This window comes from Myotis brandtii, unplaced genomic scaffold (assembly GCF_000412655.1).
Source record: "Myotis brandtii unplaced genomic scaffold, ASM41265v1 scaffold1631, whole genome shotgun sequence".
NCBI classification, from domain to species: Eukaryota; Metazoa; Chordata; class Mammalia; order Chiroptera; family Vespertilionidae; genus Myotis; species Myotis brandtii.
Window position 1 is genome coordinate 450,685 of NW_005355967.1, and position 18,556 is coordinate 469,240.

An 18,556-nucleotide genomic window follows, 5' to 3' on the forward strand; every position below is an offset into this window, starting at 1 on the left:
TCAGGGCTGGCTGGCCCACTGCCCACAGCCCCTCCCCATGGCCAGCCCTGCACCCACTGGCCCCCCAACCTTAATCGGGGGTGGGGCCCGCCAGCCAATCACCCACAGCCCTTCCCCCAGCCAGCCCAGCCCTGATCCAGTCCAATTGGGGCAGGCCATGCAGCGGCCAGCCAACCTCCTGCCGTCTCCTCCTCCTGACAGGCCCAGCCCTGATTTGCCCTGACTGGGGCCTGGCCAGCCAGACCCCACCCATGCACAAATTCGTGCACCGGGCCTCTAGTATTATTATAATTGTCCTATTTTATTATTAATTATTGTTAATATCTTACTGTGCCTAATTTATAAATTAAACTTCATCATAGGGTTTTGTACTATCCCCAGTTTCAGGGTTTCACTTGGGGTCTTAGAACGTGTCCCCATGGATAAGGAGGGATCATTGCATAAGTGATTTCCAGAGGCAGCAGGAAGCATAAGCATGTTTTGATGTGATACCAATCGCTCTTTAAGATAGAGTCATGTGTTAAGTAGATCATTGCTTTGAAAACTCAGGTGCCACCAAGTGTCGTCTTCCCACAGGACCTTCACTCCTGGCATCAGCTGCAGTGCCCAGATCTCTGCCAGGAGCTAGCTCTTGTCCTTGTAGAAGAAAAGTCTTACTGAAGAGTGGTAGAGGAGTAGCCCACTGCTTAGTCTTTCTCCTACAATCTCTGTTATCTCTCCCCTTTCTCAGGAGTGACCGTGACTCTCAATATTTGGGGTCTTCACCACAACCCTGCCGTCTGGGAAAACCCCAAGGTATGACTGTCTTCCACATAAATACTTCAGAGAACCAATGCCATGAAATTCACTTTCTGTTAGCTCTGCATGGAAGTGGAAAATGATACAGCAAACAAAAATAAACATAAAAACCAAAAATGTAAAACTTTCCCACTAAAGGAAAACGGTCCTTTCCCTCTATTCCTACCTTATCTTTGCTTTGAATGAACAAATTGGCCTAACGTCACACGGGCTGCTCTAATTGCTGCGGCCATTTACTCAGCAAGCTCTGCCACGCACTTACCTAGATATCTGCATGAGTGCCAATGGTCAGTAGTAATACAGGTCACTAAAGCCCCCTTTTCCTGGATTTCACAATCGGGGTTCTGGAAGGAAATCAAGTATCCCCTCATGCTGGGCAATTTGAGAAGAGTTTTATGAAGGAACTTTTGATAAAGGTATGGATTAGGGTTTAAAAAAAGCAAAATGGAGCAAATAACTGCCAAAGGGCTTATCACTTCCTGGCCTGGTGAGACACGGGAGAGAGGGTGACGAACCTGGAGAGAGAGAGCTTCTGGAAAAGGCCATCAGACAGGAGCCATGGCTGTCAGTCAAGCATGCAGCCCACCTTAGACAACCTGGCAGGTAGGGGCCCAGGAAGTAAATACCCTGAATGCTCTCTCCTCCCACCCCTCAGGCCTCCTATCAATATATTTTCTTGGCCAAACCCAACAGAACAACATGTGGGTCAGCTTCTTAGAGCCCAAAGCAGGGAGGAGAAAGGATCTAGAGAGGCAAAAAGAAGAGGTGTAGCATACCTGAGTTCCTTCATTCCATATTCTCAAAACTTTAAACACATGTTTGATGCTTCCTTTTACAAAAGCTGCTAGGGTTAAAGATCGGTTACATGTAATGGGAAGTTGGACTGCATATCCCAGTAACAATGATCACGCAATCATTTTGACTTGACTTCTAAGTAGGTGCTCTCTTACCTCCAAAGTGAAAACCATACCACTGCCCATAGCATTTCTGCTTTCCCCTTACTTAGTCTGGGTAGCAGATTAGTCATTTGGGAAGTCAGACATGGTCAGAGGTCTAGAGTTGCACTGTTCCGCGTGGTAGCTATTAGCACATGAGGTTATTGAGGACTTGAAATGTGGTTGGTCAAAACTGATGTGCTGGAAAAAATTCACACTGGATTTTGAACATGTACCCAAAAATGTGAGCTATTTCCTTAATAACTATGTGTATTGGGTAGATGTTGGAATGATATTTTCTGTTAAATAAATTCCATGATTAAAATTCATTTCATCCTTTAAAAATGTGACTACTAGAACATTTGAAATTATATATGTGGTTCACAGTATATTTTGGTTGATCAGGACTAAGTAGTAGCTTAAGAATGTGTTAATAGTGTTGGGGATGACCTCTCATTTCAGGTCTTTGACCCCATGAGGTTCTCTCCGGATAATTATGATAAGAGACACAGCCACTCCTTCCTACCATTCTCAGCTGGACCAAGGTGAGGACAAGTTGAAGCTGTTGAAAATATACAAAAATGTTTACTTGGAGACAGCATTTTTCCTTTAGTGCCTCAGCTCTGTAAATTCTTCCATGGAGCCCTATCTTCTCACCTGACCATGAGGAGGTCTTGGTGCCTAGTTGAACCCCTGAGAGGGCCACTTAGTTTCACAAAGGACAGTGCCCTCTCTATCACATCCTAGGAAGTCACGCCTCAGAAAGCTATCCCATGAGGCAAGCAGTTGCTCAGAGGCTCAATGTAGTCTACCCCCCATGCAAGTGGCTGCATTTATTTTTTTCTAATAATAGAAAAAGGTGTTTTTTTTATTTTAGCCTTATTGATGTACGCCTGACATATAAAATTCTAAGATCTTTAAAGTGGACATCATGATGATTTCATATACATCTTCATTGTGAAAAGATTCCTCCCCATCCTTCACCTCATGTATTTATCTCTCTGTGTGTGAAATACACACCACTGTGTAATTGTAACTTACTTTCTTAGCACATCACAATTATAAAATGCAGTGATATGAACGACAGTCACCATGTTTTCCATCAGATCCTCACAGCAGAAACAACTCTGAGGTTAGGGAGGCCCTTGCATTGGGGCCTCCTGGCTCACATTCTCGCAGGAGACCATGTAAACCCAGAGTACAAAAGTTTGTATGGCATTTAGAATGAACATGTTGCTTTACTGGGAGCATCAGACTTGCTCTTCTAGCATCGTATTGCAGAGTCAGGAGAAACACGTTTGTTCGGGTATCTCTGCTTTTCTCTCGGTGTCTGCAGGAACTGCATCGGGCAGCACTTCGCCATGACTGAGTTAAAGGTGGCCATTGCCATGATTCTGCTCCGCTTCAAGATTACACCCGACCCCACCAGGCCACTTACCATTGTACCTAAGGTTCTCCTCAAACCCAAGAATGGGCTCTACTTGTCCTTGAAAAAAATTTCCTAATGTTAGAGCCCAGGCTAGAATGATTATAAAATTTTACTTAAAATTAAATTGCTACTAATGGTTCAAATTGCTTAATGTAGTAAATTGCTAGTACATGGAAAGGAATCAAAGTATGGTGGGAAGGTCATGGGTAGGTGCGATAGAGGTCTCTGTGGAGCTGCATATTATCCAAAAACATTCCTAGGAGACATAGGGTGTCACCTAGATCTGTTTCTGTATGATTTTGAGAGATTTCCCCATCTTTTCAGTTTGATTTTGGCTACTATTAATGCTATATACCAAGAAGTTTGAGAAGAGACTTCCATACATGTTCTGTTATTTTTTAAAATAGCTTTCGGAATGACATAGTAACACGTGAATGTATTCTCACTATAAGAGATTTCCAACACTAGAAAAAGCATGTAGAATAAAAACTAAAAATCCATTTCACATAGCACACCCCTCCCTGCCCTGGCAAATCCTGCTGCTTTTTCTAAAAACAGAATTGTTTGGTATGCATTCTTTCAAACATTTTCCTATACATTTCATATGTACATTTGTATGTACGTATTCTTATAGATGAGATCATATCCATATTGTTCTTGCTTTTTATCACTTAATAAAAATACATTTCATTCCCAATCCTGGCTCATGATGTACCATTATTTATTTAACTATTTTCCTATTAATAGATATTTAACTTATTTGTAGTTTTAAAAACATGTTTATTGGCCATTTGTGTTTATTTTTGTTTTGTTCTCTATGATTTGTGCATCTTCTATGTTTCTTTTTCAATGAAGTTGTCTTTTTCTTATTGATTCATATCAGTTCTTCATATGTTATGGATAATAATCCTTGATTGTAACTGTTCTTTGTAATTTTTCTCACTTTCCTTTTTAAACAATACTTATGTTGTCAGTTACCATATAGAACTTCTACATTTTCATGAAGTAACATAAACTTTTCTGCATGGTTTCTGGGCTTTGAGTATTAGCTAACAAAGCCTTCATTTGGAATATTGTCACGACAACCTTACATATTTTCCTGGTGCTAACAACTCTTGTGAAGCCTGAACATGAATTTATTTTTTTCTTTTTCTTTTTTAAATATATTTGTATGATTTCAGAGAGGAAGGGAGAAGGAGAGAGAGGTAGAAACATCAATGATGAGAGAGAATCATTGATTGGCTGCTTCCTACATGCCCCCTACTGGGGATTGAGCCTGCAACCGGCATGTACCCTGACTGGGAATCGAACCATGACCTCCTGGTTCATAGGTCTATGCTCAACCACTGAGCCACCACAGCCGGCAGCAATTTCTTAATGATTTTCAGATTCATCACTCATTTGATGTTTAAGTGCTTACTACATATCAGATCTTTTGATAAGCATTAGAGATTCAGTGGGTTAATAGACACGGTCCCTGCCCTCATGGAGCTGGTATTCCGAAATGGAAGATGAATGAGAGATAGTTACAAATTATATTAAGTGCCCTGAGGAAATGAGTGGGCTGAGCTACACAGTAATCAAGGGGAACTTACTTTGAATTGGTTTATCTAGAAAATTCTCTTTAAGAAGGTGACATATAAGTTGAAACCTGAAAGACAATCATGGAAGCTACCCCTACTTTTTCTCATGGGCCTCCTAGCAGCAAAATGATAGCACTTTGAAAGAGCATGAGTGAGGCCATGTGTCCCTGCCACACGTCTAAGAGGGAGAAATGGACTGGGAAGCGGGAGGTTAATGGTGAGTTGTTTTGTACACATTGAATGGGAGGTCCTGGAGGGCCCCAACAGAACAGATGCCCAGGAGGCAATGAAAACCCATGAGAAAGACCTGAGCTGGGGAAGCTATTACCAAGCCACGTTATAATGCCACACTCAATGCTGCTATGAATATTTTTTAACAAATATCTTTGTAAACTTGTTTAATGTTTTATAAGATAAATCTTAGAAGTAGAATTTCTGGATTCAAGTTTATGAGGGCCCCCCATTGAATCTTCAGTATAAGAATGTGAAAATACAGGTTAGACTTCTCTGGGCGTCCAAGACAGGTCAAACTTACCCTCCTCCTCTGGACACTAAAAATATGTTCATCAAATAATTAATTACCTTGGGGAAAATTAAGAGTCCAGCCATTTTATGTTTATGTTGTCATTGAATCAAATGCCCCCAAATATTTTTTCCACTCATGGTACAACTGAAATTCTTCAAACACCTTTCCTAATGACTCTGGACACCATTGTGAAGTGTGTCTTCAGTCACCAGGGCAGTGCCCAGGTGGACAGTTCAGTGACTAAAAGACAAAAAGTAAACTCATTCACCAGGAGCTATTTCATCCATGAGCATGCTGTTCCACCTCTTCTCTTCCAACATCTCCAGATCCCTCCTGGAGGCAAAATTTAACAAGACCAAACTCATCCACCTTGGTCAACACACTTTCCTGCATCACAATGACCTGGTTTACAAATCAGCCATCCGAACTTCCATTTTAATTACTATTGTCCGGTGGCCCATGAGCACACAGATTTTTCTTGGGCTTTGCGTTGCCTGAGACCTCCATAAACCGACCGGTTGCCTAAGACACAAACCCTGGTGATGGAGGCTTCCTCTGTGGTGGTTGGATAATACGTAGCATACAGGAAGTCCTCAAGAAGTAAATGGAAGCTGAATGTGATGCAGGGCAGGGCCAGTTCTAGAATCCCAAAAAACTAACTTCCAGCCAGGGCTCTCTCTACTAAGGCCACCCCCACATCTCCCCAGGGATCCCATCAATAGCCACTCCACTCAGCCCCCCAACCTGGACAGAATCCCCCCTCTGCACAGGAAAAGGCAGGTTGCTGGACCAGCATCCATCTTCCCAGGGACTGTGTAAACTCTGCCACCTGGTTGCTATTCAAGATATTGCAAGCTATAGGGAGGGGAGGGGAGGGGGGCGCGGGGGCGGAGATAAAGAATAGGAACAAACTTTTGGCAAAAAATAGAGCCATACGTTTTGTAAGCAAACTTTTAGAAAATGTTTGGCCTCAAAGCAAACTGGAATCCACTGCCCCCCTCGCTACTTACACTGTGGTGTAACGGAGTAAATGTAAAACCCTTAGGAAACCAATAGTGAGCATGTACATTACAAGACCCTCAGAAAGGCTTATCTTCTTTGATGGAGACATTACACTCCTGGGAGTCTGTCCTAAGGAAGAGTCATTACTTGAGAGGTTTAATGGAAAGGGTCAGGAACTAAGGCCATTCAGATATAGGCAGTGTCAGAATACAGAGATCCATGGGGAGTGGCCAGGAATCAGCCCTTCAGCCCGACCCCAGACAGGAACTGAGGTGGATGGGGAAAAGGAGGATCGGTCATTCAGGAGATGGTGGGGCTTCAGGGCAAGAGACTGCGGTTGTGCTTTTCAGGTAAATGGGAGCCCATTGGGCTCAGCTGATCTGTCAACCACCCAGCGCAGCTGGCCGACTTGCAGACTAATTCCAGACCTTACTTGGTAAAGAAGGAGCTTTGGGAAGAAGTAAACATTTTTAATATTCTCAGCTGGGCCAGGTGATAGGAGTGAGCCTAGGGTAGGCAATAGCTGGTGGGCAATGGTAATGGGCTGTGGTTGGCAGACAGGTGGCTGTGCATGGTGGCCCTGGGTCTACAGGATGCCAGGTCTTTACATTGGAATCTCACCAAAAATATAAAGTAGATTCTCTTTTAAATGTTCATTTAAGGAAAAGAAAACAGAGACCCAGAGAGGTTAATTGGTTAATGCACATATTAATTCATTCAAAAACACCCAGCACTTTTGTTCTATGCTGGGACTATGCCAGATGCCTGGGGATGCCCCGCCCTCCAGGAGCTCACAGACAGAGCAGAGTCCCACCCTGTGAGTGTGGTAGGGAAAGAGGTGCCAGAGAATCATCCTGAAGGAGGTGAGGACGCAGAAGGAAAAAGCATGAGCCCTGAACATGAACACTGAGATGTGAAACAGCCTGGGAGGAAAGGAGGGGTGGGAGATTAGAGTGTGCGGAGTCGCAGAAAGCCTCCAGTGTGGCCATCTAGTGGCAACTCTAGATAGTGCAGGCAAAGCTCAAAGGAAGATAATGATGGCTGTTTTTAACCCTCACTGAACATTTACTAAATGCTTTCTATACGTATTTAACTCATTTACTCGTCACCACAAACCTATACGGTAGCCATAATTTCACCCTTTGTTTTCATATTCAGGCACTGAAAAATTGGCAGGGTGCGATTTGCCCAGGACAGTCTGGTTTCAGGGCCATGTCCACAGCCACTAAGCTGCACTGGCCTGGAGGTGTGAAGGGCTGATCCTGGTTGGCTGTGTTTGGGAAAGGTCTCTCTAGTGGCAGGATGGGGGGTGGTGTGAGGGTTCAACAAGAGTGAAAACAAAATAACCCCGGCAAGATGGAGACCAGAAGCCAGGGAGCTGGTGGTAGGGGTAAGGGAGGGGCATTCAGTGTGAATCCATCCCTGGCCTGGGTGGATGGGTGCAGATGCCACTAACAGGAACAAGGGCTTAGGTTGGTGAAAGACCAGGAATTCTATTTTGGACCTGAGGTGCTTGAGGAGTTGAGAACAAGGCAACAGTGTCCTGGAGGGGATGGGGCTGAAGGCGCAAATTTGGAAGTTGATACTTCAAAGGAAGTACTATAAATAATGGAGTGGATAAGGTCCCCAGGTCATTCTTTGAACAAGTATTGACTGGGGACCTCCTGTTTTTTCAGCTTGTGCTGGACACACAGGGCAGATGAGGTCTGTGTCTCACCGAATCCAGAGTTCACAGTGTTGTCCAGAGAGCAGCATCATGACCAACGTGGGAGCCTGGGGGGCTGAGGGCAGGTGGTCAGGAGCAGCTCCTCAAGAAAAATGGCTCCTAGCCTATTGTGTTAGGAGCAGGGGATCAAATAAGACATTGTATCTTGTAACAAGAAGATGGGACTATACCAGTAGTGCCCGTGGTGAGAGCAGTCTCTGCAGAGTGTTGGGTGTGAAAGACATGGAGTGAGTGGGAAGGACGGAGGCAGAAACAGCAAATGCCAACCACTTCTCTTAGGCTCTTGAAGGGGCCTCTCTCCGCTTTCCCAGATGCAGCTTTCCAAGGGGACTGTAAGGGCTGCAATGGTAAGCATTCTGTTTTCTTCAGCTCCCATTTCTCTCTCTCTCTCTCTCTCTCTCTCTCCTCTCTCTCTCTCTCTCTCTCTCCCTCCCTCCCTCCCTCCCTCCCTCATTTTCTCTTCAAGACAGTGGGTCCAGTTACACAACCTGATCGGATCAGAATGGGGCTTCGGTCAAAAAGCATCCTACAAGCCATACGGAAGCCTTCAGTTTCGTGTGAAAATCACCATCACTGTGCTCGGGTGTGGGGGGAAGTCCCTTGTTTCGGGACATTAGCTCTTAGGGCATGGAAGATGCTTCCATCAGCTTTCTCTGCCCACTGGAGTTCCCTCTCCTCCCTGACCCTTTCCCCACTTTTCCAGTGCCTGTCTTCACCACCCTCATCCCACACCCCCAAGTTTACAGCTGGACCTGGTTTACAGCCCAGTTATTCATTTGCAAAGTCCGTGTACAGACTGTACCGGCCTCAGCAGTGCAGAACGAACCTGTGCAACCAGCCCCGTTGTGGTGTTGCCTCCAGAGGTCCAAGAGAGCAGCTGGGCCCAGCATATTCTGTACCTCCAGCCATGCAGAGCCTCTAGCCTGCCTCTCACCCTGACTTGCTACATGACTTGGGCAAGTGCCATCCCATCCAAGTCTTCAGGTTCCATGGTGCAAAATGGGCTGGGCTTAAGGATTTTGCTAGCTCTTACACACTGTGGTCTTGCATCCATGTAATAATAATAAAAATAGAAATAAATCACTAATATTTATTGTGCACTAACTGTGCTAGACACTATTCTATGTATTTTTTTAATCCTCACCAAAGGACATTTTTTTATTGTGTGTGTGTGTGTGTGTTTGTTTTTTGTTTGTTGTTGTTTTTTTTGAGAGAGAGAGTGGGAGACAGAGAGAGAGAGTGAGAGAGAGAGATTGGTTGCTTCCTATATGTGCTCCAGCCAGGGAACAAACCTGCAACCTAGGTATGTTCCCTGATTGGAAATCAAACCCACAACCTTTTGGTGTACAGGACAAAGCTCCAACCAACTGAGCCACCCTGCCAGTGCACTATTCTATGTATTTTATGTGCAGTTTCTTTTAATTGTCACGACATCTCTTATTAGATAGCCCCCATTTACTGCCCCAATTTACAGATGAGTAAGCCAGAGCTCTGGGGTGGAGTTGACTTACCCAAGGTCACAGGTACTAAGTGTCAGAGCGGCTGAATCGGGCTGCCTGACCCAGACCTGGGCTTTAAACCTCCCACTTGAGGGCAAAATCCCTGGCTCAATTACTAACTGCTCACCTGACCTTCAGACCTGAACTGAGAACCCATTGTCCTCCTCCGTCGCCTGTAGATGCCACACAGCTCCTAAATGCCATGTGTCCATAAATGCAGTCACCCGCACACATTCCTGCTTGTCCTCTGGCACCTGCCATTCTCAATGCTATTCCCTAGCCTATATTGGGCCTTTGTGAGAATCAGAAAAAGGCGCCCTTCCCTGCAGGCTGACCCAGGCCCGAGCCAGCTTGCAAGGCCTGGGGAGTGGAGGCACAGGCTGCACAACCTAGAGCAGTGTCCCGGCTCCATCATCTTCCACTTTGCTCATGACCGTACTGGGACTCATCCCCTTTGACATAACTCTCTCTCTCTCCTGCCTCTCCAGGGGGCTAAGGTCTGCAGCAAACATGGTGTCCTCTGAAATAATGCCCCAGGGCAGAAGCCACTGGGCATCCAGACAATTTCTGAAAGGGCCACAAGAGGAGCCCTGGAGGCCTAGCTGCCCTTGAAGTCCATGGGAAGATGGAGAAAGGAGCTGGCACAACCTGTAGGGCAGCGGTTCTCAACCTGTGGATCGCAACCCCTTTGGTGGTCGAACGACCCTTTCACAGGGGTCGCCTAAGACCATCCTGCATATCAGATATTTACATTACGATTCATAACAGTAGCAACATTACAGTTATGAAGTAGCAACGAAAATAATTTTATGGTTGGGGGTCACAACATGAGGAACTGTATTTAAAGGGCCAGAAGGTTGAGAACCATTGCTGTAGGGGTTCCTAGGGACAAGCCATGGGAGGGTCTCTGGTCCCAGTGCCTAAGGGGGAAGAGCCCCACCTGAAGCTCAAGTTCAAAGGCTACACTGAATCTGCTCTTCCTGTGAAGTGTGCAGCCACCAGATGGCAGCCGAGGTTACAGGCAGACCAAAACCATCTCCCCACACACACACAAAATAAAACAAACAAACAAAAATCTGAAGGCCAGAAGGAACAATTATGTTCAGAAGAGCTTGTCACCGATCCTAGGACCTTCAACAAAAGAGAGAGAGAGAGAGAGAGAGAGAGAGAGAGAGAGAGAGAGAGAGAGAGAACATGTGTGTGGGTGTGCCCATGTGTGTATGCACCTGTGTGGGATTGAGGGGTATGGACAGATTTACAGCTGGACAGATAGCTGAGGTTTAGTTCCTTCCTTCCTTTGAGTCTCTTCACCAAGCCCAGGGCTTCCCTTCCCCAGAGTTCAACCCTGTCCTGGGTGCTAGTGACACACAGAGGGAAGTGACCCATTCTTGTTCTTGAAGAACAATCAGGCTGGAGCTGGACAAAGGCAAGTAAACAGACAGCAAGTTGTCTTAAACTGGACTGGAGGGCCGGAACAAAAGCATGGATGGAGTGTTTGTGTGAACTAATATAAATTCAAAGTAAACATCATTACATAAAAGGGTACGGTCTTTTTTTTTTTAGTTTTATTCATTTCAAACGGGCCGGATCCGGCCCGCAGGCCGTAGTTTGCCCACGGCTGGCCTAGATGGTCTTCTGGCAAGTCCTGGGTGCCACAGTAACATGCATTATCTCCTTCCTCCCTCAGCAGCCCTGAGGGAAGACTTGACAGAACCAGTTTGCTGGCAAGTGGGTGGAGCACCTGAACGGTCCCACCAGCAGTGAGACCACAGCTGGAATCTGAACCCAAGTCTGCAAGACTCTCACGCTCAAAGCCTTGGCCACTGTGTGTTCTTCCAGGGACTGAAAACTGGAAGGAGGGGGCGGGATGAGGGCGGGGGGTCTAGGCCCCAGGTCAGATCTGGAGGGGGGGCAGGTGCTTCCTGCCCTGGTCCCAGAGCAAGTCTGACAGCTCCAGCCATCTGACTCACCTGTGGGGTTGGTCCAAGGGGACAGGGCAGAGTGTGTGTGACTTGGGTCACATCCCCTCCCAGTGACACTCCGCACCCCACACCTCACCTCTACCCTGGGCCCGAGGAGACTGCCCAGCAGTAGTTCAGATCTGATGGCTCCTGGAAGCACAATACGCAAGTAGTACTTCTGCTCATTATACCCTGAGCATGAGTGAAGTAATCTTGAAAATCATCTAGATGGCCTGGCACTGTGGCCTATATATAACAGGGGACACTCAAGATAGAACTCCAGGCTGGAAGTTCCTCCTCAAGTCTAATTGAAGTAAGCTGTGCTGCAATCTACCTTAGATCCGCAGTTCCTGGGTGGAGCCTGCAGAGCCTGAATTTGGGCGTAATCTACTCTGTAACCCTGTGAAATCCACACGTGTTAGGTAGGGGAAGAAAAAGAAAGGTGCAAATCCTATTCCAGGAAGTAGGAGGAGCAAGAATGAGAGAGAGACCCTGCTGGCCCTAGAGCCAGGATGTGCGCAATTTGAGCGTTCTGCCCGGAGAGCAAGTGGAGGGGGGGCGGGGGAGAGGGAGGTGATGCGGCACAAGGAAGGGAGACTCCATTAGGGACTTTACCCTCCACCGGTCACATCAGGGCAGCTTGGGCCTGTGCGGAGGGTGGGGGTAGGGGGGAGCAATGGGGAGAACCAGCTGGAAATAGAGAAAGGATGCAATGGGAGAGGGGACGGTGAGCGCTGAGCTCAGGTGGAGGGAGCAAGGGAGACCGGGCCGAGGCAAGGAGATGAAGATAAGAACAAAGGCCAAGAGACGCCCCCAGAAAGAGACAAACGGTGATGGAGATCGGAGATCGATAAAGGCTGGGAGAGCCGGTCCGGGTGGAGAGGTCCTTAACGGGGAGAAAGGAGTGGGAAGGAGGCGGGAAGGCGTAAAGCAGCACCGGCCATGTGGGGTTTCCTGCGTGCCCACCCCACCGCCCCGCGGGCTCGGGCCCGCCCCCTCATCTGTCACTCCCGGAGCTTGGAATCCCCTCCGCCCCAGCCCACGGGCTCCCTCCCCAGACCCGTGAGCGCCGCCCCCTCGGGACGGGCTGTGCCGCCCGGATAGATGGTGGGGGGCCCAGCTGGTACGTTATCAGCCTCCTCCAGGAGCCAGCCTGAGCCGCTCAGCGGCTGCCTGTCGGAGATTAGGCCCCCGGAGGGTCATTAAGCGCCGCCCTGGCCCGAGCCCAGCCTCCTTTCCCTCCCTCATCTGGCCAGTTGGGCAGGTGGGAACCAGCGATAAGGATTGGGGGCTCCAGCAGTTCTGGGGCCCACAGCCCCTTACCCCTTGCCCCCTGTCAGGGCAGGAACAAGGGGGGGGGGGCGTAGAAAGGTCAGTGCCAGCCCAGCACCTGCAAGGACCCCCGGAGTTCCCACCATCCTGGTCCTGCCAGCATGGGGCGGGGCTGAAGAGGCCCTGGAACCTGGGCAGGCCCCTGCGAGCCCATCCCACCTGGTAAAACCTAACAGGTGAGAGGCGCAGGCTTCACTTGCTGCAGGGGGATGGTGGCTCTGCCTCTGGGCCCTAGCAGGCCTGGGGGGCCGGACTCAAACCCACCCCACCCTCGGGACACCTTGTGGGCAGCAGTGGCAGGGAATGTAGCTTCATGCAAGGAGAATCGGATCCAGGCAGCCAAAGCTCAGGCCTGAGGCTGGAGAGGAGGAAGAGGTATTCTGCCGCTAGGAACCTCCCTCTCTCCTTCAGTCCCCGAGCTCTGCCCTCTGGTCTAATCAAGGAAGACTTCCTAACGGAAGAGGAACCTTGTTTGGGCCAAGAAAAAAAGGAATATGCAGAGTTGAAACTAGCAGAGGTGGGTGAGGAGGCATCCGCCCAGGGGGTGGCTGCTTGAAGTACAATTCCCAAGCAGTATTTCTGCTCATGATACTCTGAGCATGAGGGAAGTGATCTTGAAAATCATCTTAATCATCACTTGAGCAAAAGCCTAGAGGGGGAATCACAAGAGCTACCGCCACAATTCACTGAGCTGAAGCTCAGAAAGGAGAGGAGGTTTGCCCAAGTCCCCACAGCAGAGGAAGGGTAAGCCTGGGGCAAAGACCCTGCCGCCCTTCTGTCCGGGTCTTCCCATTGCTGCAGGCTGCAAACCCCAGTGAGGAGAGAAGGCATCATCCGGACTTCAGATGGGCCGCCCAGGGCATCTGAGTGAAGCCTTAGAACAGCAGAGGCATGGCTACAAACGGTGAAGTGAAGACGCTGTGACAGGTTGGGACAGTCGGCAGAGGGAGATCTTGGGGACAAGTGGTCTGCCTCCTACCTTGCAGCCCCACTCCTCTGCATCTGGGGGTGCTCCGGGGTGAGTCTGACTCTGGTTGTCACCCCAGACAGAGAGACAGAGGCTGTTCCCATAAGAATGACAGTCACAGAAGTGAGGGGCCTGCAAGGTCAGCCAGCAGCTAAGTCATGCCTCCTCTCTCTCCTTCCTGCTTCACTCTCACAGGGAGCTTGACTCCACCCCCACCCCACCCCCATCCCCACCCCAGGACTGGTTCTGTGGTGAGACTGGCCAAACCAGCCACAGAAGGGAAGCTGAGTTCAGAGAGGATGGTGACTCTTCCCAAAGTCACACAGCAAGTTGGTGGAGCAGCAGGCACTCAAATCTGCGCTTCCTAAGTCCCTAGTCCAAGACTCTTTCCTGGTGCTTCCCATGCAGGAAGCCCACCCAGAGAGGGTTGTGGAGGGGGGTGGAGCTGAATGGGTGAGATATAAGTGAACCCACCACAGTGCCAGGCAGCATGGAGCCGGCGGGAGGGGGTTGTGCTGCCTGGAATAAGGGTGGGCTTCCTGGCAGCCCCCTGGCCCCACGGGGCCTCCTAGAGAGGGCTTCCTGGGTAACCCTCCAATGCCGCCTGGAGAGCAGCGTTGGTACTGATTGTCTCGATTCAGAACGCAAGGTAGGGGCTGCCTGAGGGGCTGTTTCTGAGCCCTGGGAGCCTTCGAAGTACAAAAAGGTTTTATTCACAGAAATAAGGCCATTTCCACAGTGAGGGGAGGAAAAGTAGACAGGATGGGAGGTGCTGAGCTGACTGTCTCCTTCAGAAGGGTCTCCTGAATTGAATTGAGTGGGAGACCCCCCAGGAGACCTCAGAGCCACAGCGGAGCCCCATCCCAGGCACAGTCTGAGTTCCGAAGGAGGATTCATAGGAGGGTGGGGTGGGGTGGGGTGTGGTGGAGAAGTCGGCCTGTTGCTGTAGATTCCTGCTCAGAGGCATGGCATTGATTCCAGGCGCCCAGGATCAGCGCTGGGGGCCACCGGCAAGTGGGGTCACATGGGGGTGCTCCGGACCTTGCCCTCCTCCTCCCGGACATTCTCATAGGCGTTCTCATGCTCATTGGACCTGAAAGAGGGTGACAGGGGTCATTACACCTTCCCTCCCATCCCCTTCTCCCTGCCCCATTCTGCACTTGTGAGAACAGCATCTTTCAGAGGAGACTTTTGAGTCCCAGAAGGGGTTCCCCTGACCACATCTGGTCTTGTGCACCTGACACTGGAGGTCTCTCATTACCACCTCCCTGAACCCCTCCACTGAGCCCCTCCACACAGGCCCCAATGAGCCCCCTAATGAGACCACCTCCCCACTGAGCACTCTTCCAACACAGAGTCCCCCAACTCCTCTCTTTAGAGTCCCTTTCCCCACTGCATCCTTCCTGAGCCCCAATCCACTCACTGAGCCCCTTCCCCCACCAAGTCCCTATCCCCTTCCTCTCCCCAAACTAAGGCTTCCTGTCCCCATGGACCTGCGGTCCTCATCAAGCCCCCATCGCTCACCAGTCCCCTCGTGCACCCTCTCTCCTCACAGGAGTCCCATCCTCCCCTCCAGCTCCAGCAGAAGCACCTGGTCCTGATGTCCCAGCCCCTGGAGCACCTCACCTGAAGCTGGCCGCCATCGAGGAGTACTTTCCTTCCGTTCCTGCCAGGATCCCATCTTCCTTGTTGCCAACGGTCACGACCATGTTCACAGGCTCCCTGGGGACAGGATTCATCAGGAGAGCTCTCTGGAGCCCCTCCCTTCTTGTACCCCCTTCTCCCCACATCCAGTAAGGCCTTGTCTGGGCCCTGGTTCTCACAAGTCCAAGGGCAGAGGCTGCTGCCCCTTAGCAGAAGCCCCTCTCTCCTGTGGGGCCCCTGGCAGCACCTGATTCTGGCACCACTCCATGGACCCTCACACCTTTCTGCCTGCTCTATGGTGGGAGCCACAGGTCCCAGCCCAAGACTGGCAGCCTCCCTTTGCTGTTCTTCTGGCTCAGCTTAGCCCCAGACCAGACCCCGCAGGACTCAGGATCTGCTCAAGATGTCCACAGGACTTTCCCAGGCAGCAGGAGCACCGTGGTCACCAGCCACTGAAGACAGAGCTGGGATCAGTAGAGAAAGAGCAAAGCTCCTGGCCCCTTATTTAAGACTAGAGGCCTGGTGCATAAAATTCATGCACTCAGGGGTGGGGGATTCCTCAGCCTGTTCTGCGCCCTCTCGCAGTCTGGGAGCCCCTGGGGGATGTCCAAATGATGGCTTAGGTCTGCTCCCCTAAGCCAGCAGTTGGACATCCTTAGCGCTGTCGTGGAGGTGGGAGAGTCTCCTGCCACTGCCTCTGTGCTCACCAGCCATAGCCCAACTTCTGGCTGAGGGGTGCTCCCCCTGTGGGAGTGCACTGACCACCAGTGGGGATGTCCAACTGATGGCTTAGGTCTGCTCCCCTAAGCCAGCATTGGACATCCTTAGCGCTGTTGCGGAGGTGGGAGAGTCTCCTGCCACTGCCTCTGCACTCACCAGCCATAAGCCCAACTTCTGGCTGAGGGGTGCTCCCCTTGTGGGAGTGCACAGCAGTTGCCCCAGCTCTGCTTTTGTGTTCTGTGTCTCAGGAGTGGTCTTGTCAGAAGCCTAAATGTTTCCCTGCCCTTCCTCCCTCTTGCCGGCTGCTGTCTCCATCCCTCCATCCCAGGGGGTCTGATTCCTAGGCAGCAGACAGTCTAGACATGTTGCCTCTCTGCATTCCCCTGTCACCTCCATCATCCAGACTCTCTCCTGACCTCATGCCCAGCCTCTGCATTGCTCTCCTTGCACATGCCCACTGAGGGCAACCAGAACCACTTGCAAACTTGCACTAGATCCCCACCGCACTGGGGAGAAGCCCACGGTTCAGCACATTGCTGTGCAGGGGTCTGCTTGGCCTGGCCCGTGCCTTCATCACTGGCCTATCTTGGACCTCTCTATCCCTCTCTCCACCCATGAGATGTTGTGTTTCTCAGTGGGCTGTGCAGGGCTACTCCTTGCACCGTGGCCCCAGACCATGTGGGTGAGAGCTGGGGCAGCTGCAGCCTTGCCCTGGGGTTGGCAAATGCTGAGTGGGCCAGATTTCAGCCCAGCCCCTCTACCTCGGTGCCCTGCCCTTAACTCAGGATGCCAGGGCACTCTTCCCTGACTCCAGTCTCCATTCCAGGCTACCCTATCCTGAGACTGGCTTTGAGTCTTGTCAGAAGCCTAAATGTTTCCCTGTCCTTCCTCCCTCTTGCCTGCTGCTGTCTCCATCCCTCTATCCCAGGGGGTCTGATTCCTAGGCAGCAGACAATCTAGACATGTCGCCTCTCTGCATTCTCTTGTCACCTCCATCATCCAGACTCTCTCCTGACCTCATACCCAGCCTCTGCATTGCTCTCCTTGCACATGCCCACTGAGGGCAACCAGAACCACTTGCAAACTTGCACTAGATCCCCACCGCACTGGGGAGAAGCCCACGGTTCAGCACATTGCTGTGCAGGGGTCTGCTTGGCCTGGCCCGTGCCTTCATCACTGGCCTATCTTGGACCTCTCTATCCCTCTCTCCACCCATGAGATGTTGTGTTTCTCAGTGGGCTGTGCAGGGCTACTCCTTGCACCGTGGCCCCAGACCATGTGGGTGAGAGCTGGGGCAGCTGCAGCCTTGCCCTGGGGTTGGCAAATGCTGAGTGGGCCAGATTTCAGCCCAGCCCCTCTACCTCAGTGCCCTGCCCTTAACTCAGGACCCCAGGGCACTCTTCCCTGACTCCAGTCTCCATTCCAGGCTACCTTATCCTGAGACTGGCTTTGAGGTAAAGGTGCAGCAGAGGCCTTCTTGGACCACCCCTGCTCTCCAGATGGGTCAGGCCTGCACTGCACTCTGCTCTCCCCTTAGGGGCAGTACTTGCACTTCTGCGGGCTGCTTTCAGATCTGCCTCCCCTGCCAATGGGGAGCCTGTGAGCACAGGGGTGCCTGTCCCACTGCCCCTCTGTACCCCCGCGTGTGGCACGGCAGCTGACCCCAGGGAAGGACAGAGCCTTCCTTTCCAGAGGTTTCACAGCCCACATCGTGGGCTGGGCAGCTGTATCAACTATACAGATAGACTCTGAGAAGAGGAGCCATTTCCCCACCCTCCCAGTGAGTGAGCACCGAGCAGTGGGGCCTCGCAGGCAGGTCTGGGAGCCAGTGAGCTGGTGCTGTAGCCCAAGACGTCGAGCCTCAGCGTCCCTTTTACACCATGAGAGGACTGGACCCTGGGTTTCTACTGGAGCAGTAGCCATGGTCCTGGGGCCACCCTGCCCGTGGCGGTCCAGCCCCCAGGGCCCCCAGGGTCCCCAGGAAGCACTCACGGCTCTTCTTGGCACCAGAAGTGGTTGACAGCAAAGGCGATTGCAACGAGGACCAGGAACACGGCCATGGCGATCAGGCCCTGCATCCAGGGCTGCAGGTTCCCCAGGCCTGGAGGAGGGGAGTGAGGGTGCTACAGTGATCTGGCCACAGTGGGGCTGTTGAGTACAGAATAGTGGGGAGGGCCTCCCACCCCAAGGGCTGGGGCCTGTGCTAGAGGTCATCAGCCAGCTGCCAGGGCCAGAGGAGACCTTCTGGGTGGCAGGGGTGGGAAGGAGGACCCATCTGACACTCCACTGAGCTGAAGAAAGAAATGAAGATTTGGAGGAAGGAAAACAGGAGTTCAAAGGAGAAATGAGGAACTGAGGAGGGAACAGGCCTCAGAATACTGTGTCTGAGGTCCAGGTGGCCCAGAGCCCCCTCATCATGGGTTACCTGCAGGGC

General features: G+C 50.8%; 2 protein-coding genes across 2 annotated transcripts in view; one reads left to right on the forward strand and one right to left on the reverse strand.

Moving 5' to 3' along the window:
• LOC102262973 (cytochrome P450 4X1) overlaps positions 1-3,853 on the forward strand; it is a 46,890-nt gene extending 43,037 nt beyond the window's left edge. The window contains exons 10-12 of the mRNA XM_005862319.2: positions 731-795; positions 2,196-2,278; positions 3,070-3,853. Of these exons, the coding sequence (XP_005862381.1) occupies positions 731-795; positions 2,196-2,278; positions 3,070-3,238 (317 nt within the window). The 3' untranslated portion in view covers positions 3,239-3,853. The remainder of the gene's footprint in view (positions 1-730; positions 796-2,195; positions 2,279-3,069) is intronic.
• A 10,595-nt stretch (positions 3,854-14,448) lies between these two features.
• On the reverse strand, positions 14,449-18,463 carry PDZK1IP1 (PDZK1 interacting protein 1). The gene is made up of 3 exons (XM_005862321.2): positions 18,115-18,463; positions 15,385-15,480; positions 14,449-14,851 (listed from the first exon to the last, which is right to left on the reverse strand). The coding sequence occupies exons 1-3, from the start codon at positions 18,198-18,200 to the stop codon at positions 14,779-14,781; spliced, it is 255 nt and encodes an 84-aa protein (XP_005862383.1). The 5' UTR covers positions 18,201-18,463; the 3' UTR covers positions 14,449-14,778.
• Between the last annotated feature and the right edge of the window lie 93 nt (positions 18,464-18,556).

Coding starts and splice junctions, on each gene's coding strand:
- PDZK1IP1 (XM_005862321.2), bottom strand. CDS start 18,200: ATGCAGGGCCTGATCGCCATGGCCGTGTTCCTGGTCCTCGTTGCAATC. Junction 15,481..18,114: donor TTCTGGTGCCAAGAAGAGCC/GTGAGTGCTTCC, acceptor TCCTGTCCCCAG/GGAGCCTGTGAACATGGTCG. Junction 14,852..15,384: donor TCGATGGCGGCCAGCTTCAG/GTGAGGTGCTCC, acceptor ACCCTCTTTCAG/GTCCAATGAGCATGAGAACG.